This window comes from Accipiter gentilis, chromosome 29, assembly GCF_929443795.1.
Source record: "Accipiter gentilis chromosome 29, bAccGen1.1, whole genome shotgun sequence".
Classification (NCBI taxonomy): domain Eukaryota; kingdom Metazoa; phylum Chordata; class Aves; order Accipitriformes; family Accipitridae; genus Astur; species Astur gentilis.
The window spans coordinates 3,581,568-3,587,800 of NC_064908.1; the positions used below are offsets into that span (position 1 = coordinate 3,581,568).

A 6,233-nucleotide genomic window follows, 5' to 3' on the forward strand; every position below is an offset into this window, starting at 1 on the left:
AGCTTGTGCCCACCTGCCGCTGGGCACGGGGCTCTCCTGGCCATGCCACCCTCCACAGGGACCGTCATGGCCAGCGTCCAGCCACCTGCCTACAGCGCTGCCTGTGGGATCCCCAGCCCTCCCCCAGCCAGCGGGGAGGAGAAACCCACACGGATGCAGAAACCCAGGCTATAAAAGCATCCTCCTCCCCTTAGGGATGCAACGACGCTGCTGGCAAAGGAGGCGGCTGCCCTGGGAGAGCGAGATGCCGACAGGACACAGCAGGAGGGTGCAGCAGTGTCTGGTGGTCTTGGCCGTCACCTGGGGTGCCAGCTTCTTCCCCTCACCAGCCCAGGCTTTGCAGAGGTAGCAGGCGTGTGTGTTGCAGGTGGCCCATAACGTTGTGGGTCTTGCTGTCTCCCCTTGGTTTCGGGTGCTTGGGCTGGCGCTGAGGACCGAAGGACTCTCCTCCTGCGGTACCTGCCGCAGCCGTGCTGAGAAACCCCTTTCCTCCTCCTTTTCTGTTCTGCGCTAGCGCGCCTGCTCTTCCTCGCTCCTCTTCCTCTCCCCCCTTGAGCACCACATGGTCAGCAGCACCCCTTGTCTCCCAAAAAACCGAGGAGGCCAAAACGAAGCCCTTCGCTTGCCAACGAACGAGCCGAGCGTGGGGCTGAGCTCAGCCCATGAGTGGCTGCCTGGTGTCGGTAGATACCTCTTCCAGCAGCCAGCCCCCGTGGAATCCCTGTCCCGGGTGGGCTGTGGTGCATCCCGCCTGCTGCACCCCCCCCCACCCTCCCCAGGGCCGGTGTGGGTTTGGTGGTGCCGTGGGAGAGGGACCCACCGGAGCCCAGCTGGCAGCCCCACGGCGTGGGGAGCTGCTGCCATCTAGAGCCACCCGGCTGGATTTCCCAAAAGCAGGAGTGCTGGGGTGGGTGGTCTTCTTGTGGGTGCTCTCCCGGCCCCCCCCAGCCCTGCCTTCACCCCCTCTCCCCATCCCGACAGGATCGCCCTGCGGAGGATGCCCTCCATCCGCCAGACGCTGCAGGAGATGGGAGTGAAGGTGTCGGACATCTTCCCTGAGCTCAAGCACAGCAGCCGCAGCGGTGGGGTCGGTCCCAGAAATGGGACGGCTCCCACCCTCCTCACAAACTACCTGGACGTAAGTGTCTCCCTGCGGAGGGGGTTTGTCACCCCAGCACCCCGCAAGTCGCACCCGCTGCACCCCACGGTGCATTTGCTGTCGGGGCTCGGGTCTGCGTGAGCCCCGTCTCTTGTCTGAGCTGTGCCCCCAGTGATGCTCCCCATGCTATTCCTCTTCCAGACCCAGTATTTCGGCGAGATCAGCATCGGTACCCCTGCGCAGACCTTCAAGGTGGTCTTCGACACGGGCTCGGCCAACCTGTGGGTGCCGTCCTACAAGTGCTCCCCCCTCTACAGCGCCTGCGGTGAGTACGGGGGCACGGCCGGACCCGGGGTCAGGGCAGACCCCCTCCAGCCTCAGCTCAGCGAACGTGGGCAAGTCCCTCCATCTCGAGGGCTGCTCAGAGCAGACTGGGGTGGGTTTACCTTTGGACAGGGGGGGTCTGTTTGCTGCTGTCCCATCCCCTGGCACTGGGGCAGGGTGGGTTCATCATCCTACAGAGGCTGGGGGAACAGAGACGCCCAGCCGGTCTTGCCGTCGCTGCCTTCCTCGCTTCCTTTGATGCACCTTCTCCTTCTCCCCAGTTTCCCACAGCCGCTACGACTCCTCCAAGTCACGGACGTACATAGCCAATGGCACGGGCTTTGCTATCCGCTACGGGACAGGGAGCGTCAAAGGCTTCCTCAGCCAGGACATCGTTATGGTGAGTGCGTGCCCTGAATTTGCAGACCTGGAGCTGCTGGCTCAGCAAGGAGATGCCCGTGTGCGTGTGGCTCTGCTCCCCTATATGAGCATCCCCAGTCACCCAAGAGTAGGGGGGATTTGGGGGGGATCTAGCCCCCCAGCTCCCTGCAAGGACACTTGTGCCCTTCCCCAGGTGTCAGACATCCCCATCATCCAGGTCTTTGCTGAGGCAACGGCGCTGCCTGCCTTCCCCTTCATCTTTGCCAGGTTTGATGGGGTGTTGGGGATGGGCTACCCCAGCCAGGCCATCGATGGCATCACCCCCGTCTTCGACCGGATCCTCTCCCAGCAGATCCTCAAGGAGGACGTGTTTTCCGTCTACTACAGCCGGTGGGTCTTGTAGGGACCAGGCTTCGGGGCTGGGGAGGAGTTTGGTTTGCAGGGCGTGGACGTTGCAACCACGGCAGTACTGGGTTTGCATCTCGGGATTGAGAAAGATCCATGGCTGGGGCTGTAGGGCCTGGGGTGGGGTGGAGGGCACCGGCATGTGGAGGATGCCTGGAGGAGCTGGAGTGGAATGAGGCAGCACAAGAGGCAGAGCCATGTGGATGCTTATCTGGAGCTGCTGGGCAGGGAGTGCTGAGGCCGGGAGTGGCTGCCCCCTGCTCGTTTGTCACTGTCGGATTGCACAAAGTCACTAGCTCTGCTAGTGGAGCTGGAGAATCACAGCTGGGAGTGGATGTAGTGTTTCATCCACAGGCAAAATTAAAACCCCCAAAAAATCTATTGAAAAAAAACCCTGCACCAGCAGCCAAACCTCCTTTAATTTCTTGCCCCAAGCTGTTGTGCCCCAGCATCCCTCCTCCCAGCAGCACCAAAACCCGCAGAAGCAGCGGGAGAGCCTGTCCTGGCAGAGCGGGAATGCCGCCCTCCCCTCCCCAGCACTCCCCACTGGCCCCAGGTACAGCACCCTGGCAATGCGCAGTGACAAACAGACCCAAACCCACATGCTTAAAGCAGGCAGAGTAACTCTTTACCTCAACTAAAGGTGGATCCATCAATAACGAACAAAGCCTAATGATGCTGGCTGCAACTGCAGCCTCGTCTGGGTGCTGCTTAGTTCCCCTTGGCACCCCGGGGACACAGCTGCCCTCGGACCACAGGCTTATGGAGCATCCCTCTCTTTGCAGAGCTTCGAAGTAAGAAGACAAAAAGCACGAGCGCTCTCAAGGCAGCACCCACTAACAGTCACCCGTGCACCCCGGGGCCGGGCAGCAGATCCCGCTCGTGCTACCAGCCCCAGGCGAGCCCTGCCCAGTGCTGGCAGCCAGGCACTGGTCCGTAGGAGCTCACACACCAGCAGCCCCATACTGGGCTCTGCCCACATGCCTGCCCTGTACAGGAGCCAGCACCAACCTGCTCGGAGACCTCAGCATGTGGCACCTCCTCTCCTGCGGGCTCTCGCACCCCGCTGAACTAACTTGGGGTTTCTTCTGCTCCAACTTGCTCTCTGCTGCTGCTAACCGGGTCAGCAGAGCCTTATGGCTGGGGCTGGTCCCTTCTCACTGTTTTTTTAGGGACAGCAGCCGAGGGGTAATCACTCCGCTGTGTTCTGCACCCTAGGAATGCTCTTCTGAAACCTGGGGGGGAAATAATCCTCGGAGGCAGCGACCCAGCCTACTACACCGGTGACTTCCACTACCTGAACGTCAGCAAGAGCGGCTACTGGCAGATCAGCATGAAGGGGTGAGGCCAGGGAGTGCTTCTGCACAGCACCGGGCCGCATCCTGCAAACCTGCCTGGGTGTGCAAGGGTGGGCCTGGGAAAAGCTTGCCGGGTGCTGGGGAAGGTGGTCCACAGAGACATGTGTTCACTCGGTGTCACTGGTGGATGCTTTCCCCTCTGGAGGGGAGCAGGGTTGGTTCCTCCAGCACAGAGTTATATCTCCATGCTCAGCAAGGAGCCAGGAGCTGAGCCGGGGAATGCAGAGGGGGTGGCACCGTGGGCTGATTCAACTTGGAAGCTGCAGTGGAAGAGTTTAACCCCCTTTAGCCCTGCAGAAGTGTAAGGCACTGAAACAATTCTGCTTTGTTTAATTTTAAAAAAACAAAACAAACCACGCATAATGAAGATTAGCTTTCACATTCGAGAGGCTTGAAGGGAGGGTTCCCGGTGCCCCTGGAGAGTCTGTTCTCTGGAGGCACCGGGAGAAGCACATGCTCTGCCTGGCCAGCGTTCCCTGGACAAAGACGTGGCACACTCATGCGTGGGCACACATGGCCCTGGGAGCCAAGGGAGACTCAGGGTCACCCCTCTCCGCTCCCACACCAGGGTGTCCATAGGGGCTGAAATCCTGTTCTGCAAGGAAGGCTGTTCCGTGGCCATCGACACAGGAGCGTCCTACATCACTGGCCCAGCTGGCCCCATCTCTGTGCTGATGAAAGCCATCGGGGCAGCAGAAATGGCCGAAGGAGAGGTGAGCAAACCCCCCTCGTCCCACTCCATGTCCCTGCCACCTGCCCCTTTGGCTGCCTGTACCCCAGCCCATCCCCGCCCCAGCAAATGAGATCAGCGCTGCCTCCTCCTCCCACAGTATGTGGTGGACTGCGACCAAGTCCTTCAGCTGCCCAACATCTCCTTCCACCTGGGTGGGAAGGCATACACGCTCAGCGGTTCAGCCTATGTCCTCCGGGTAAGCTGCATCCCTCCGTGCGGGGCGGGAGAGCGGCTCTCCCCAGGCTGGGTGTATCTGCTGGGGAGAGCAGTGCATCTCGGGGTGCAGCTCTTCTGCAGCATCCTGCACCCTCCTTGGCTCCCGTAAAGCAGCTGAGATGAGCCCCAGAGTGATGCTTCGTATTCTTCCCCAAACCCTCCCGTTCGGCAGAGGTGTCCAGATGAGCCAGACCAACCTGTCGCTGCTTCCTTGGGTGGTTTCGGGGAGATTTGGGGTTAGCAGAAAAGAGCAGAGACAGGCAGGGATCCTCCTTCCTGGGGGAAGGAATGTCGAGGCCAAGCAGAGGGTATTTTGCTGGGGATCACAGCCCTTCCTCGGGCACGCTGGGGTAGGTGTCTCCCTTCTGGCACCTCCATCACCGCGTGGGTCTCCTCCTCTTTGCAGCAATCCCAGTACGGGGAGGACATCTGCGTGGTGGCTTTCTCAGGGCTGGACATCCCACCTCCGGCTGGTCCCCTCTGGATCCTGGGCGCCAGCTTCATCGGACACTACTACACCAAATTTGACCGGCGCAACAACTGCATCGGCTTTGCCACGGCCCGCTGACGGCCGGCGGGAGCCGTGGAGAGGGATGGGGGAACCAGCCTGGAGGCAAGAGTACCACCGAGAAGAAATGATTTGAAGTGCAAACGAGAACAGCGTTTCCTTACAGCTCAGCCACCTCCTCTCTGTACTGAAGCAACTGCAAAACCTCACCTTCTCCCACTCGAAAACCCCCGCTCTGCTTCCCGAGAGTCTCTGCTGCTGGGGAGAACTGAGCCTTAAACGCATCTTCTAGTGAGCATGTTCAGTCTGGAAATCAAAGCGGGATCCTGTGTCCGGAGCTGCACCTCCAGGGACTTCTAGGGTGATGTGCAATAGTACAACTGGCACGCAGTGAATTGCTGCTGGTGTGGTGGTGCTCGCAGGTTGCGGACAGACTGAGGAGGGATGATCTGTTACAGTTCGTGTTATTCTTTGAATGGGAGAAAAATAATCTGGCTGTGTTTAATGATAGTTTTAGCTGGTGTTAACCCTACCCCTCTCCGTGACTTCAATATTAAACAATCTTAGAGCAACAGGACACTGGGTGGATGCTTATTCTTGCAGAGGGGAGAGATTGGACACTTTTCTTAAGAGAACTGGACAAGTGTTCCTCTGCTGGGATCCACCACTACATTGATATCCTTCCCTGTTTCACAAGAGTGAATCGCCCTCCCAGCTTAGTGCCACAGCACCTACATGTAGGCAAATCAGGGTCTTTTCAAACATTGTGCTGTGTGGGCTACCCATGCCTTGACTTGCCTTCCCGTGGGGGGCTCAGGACCACTGGTCACACTGCTGGGGACAGAAGGACAGGGCTGTACATCTGCTTCGCTGCTCTTTGGGGAGGGGAAGGTGCCAGCAGATCTGATTAGGGGTGGCTAACTTTGACCCACTAGGAAGGCAGCTCTTGCTGCCCCGCTGCCCGGATCTGTTTCCATTGCCACGTTGGCTCCAGCTAACAACTAGGGGCTTGTCTCTGTCCTGGCTGTGTGCGGAGATGCTCAGCGGGAGCGTACTGGAACTGCTAGCCCTGTGCCGGCTGGCCCGGCAGGAGGGGCAGACCAGTGCTCCCAGCCAGAGACTGACATTTCCAGTTCCGCAGGAGAGCTGCAGTGCTTCGAGTTACAGCCGAGCAGCTGCAAATCCAAGCTCTCACCAATGCCAAGCGGT

The 6,233-nt window shown here is 59.7% G+C and overlaps 1 protein-coding gene across 1 annotated transcript; it reads left to right on the plus strand.

Moving 5' to 3' along the window:
- Window positions 1-244: 244 nt before the first annotated feature.
- On the plus strand, window positions 245-5,630 carry REN (renin). Its single transcript, XM_049831872.1, has 10 exons — window positions 245-345; window positions 982-1,138; window positions 1,301-1,424; window positions 1,705-1,823; window positions 1,998-2,194; window positions 2,995-3,003; window positions 3,428-3,550; window positions 4,136-4,280; window positions 4,398-4,496; window positions 4,923-5,630. The coding sequence occupies exons 1-10, from the start codon at window positions 245-247 to the stop codon at window positions 5,082-5,084; spliced, it is 1,236 nt and encodes a 411-aa protein (XP_049687829.1). The 3' UTR covers window positions 5,085-5,630.
- The last annotated feature ends 603 nt before the right edge of the window (window positions 5,631-6,233 follow it).

Coding starts and splice junctions, on each gene's coding strand:
- REN (XM_049831872.1), top strand. CDS start 245: ATGCCGACAGGACACAGCAGGAGGGTGCAGCAGTGTCTGGTGGTCTTG. Junction 1,425..1,704: donor CCCCCTCTACAGCGCCTGCG/GTGAGTACGGGG, acceptor CCTTCTCCCCAG/TTTCCCACAGCCGCTACGAC. Junction 4,497..4,922: donor GTTCAGCCTATGTCCTCCGG/GTAAGCTGCATC, acceptor TCCTCTTTGCAG/CAATCCCAGTACGGGGAGGA.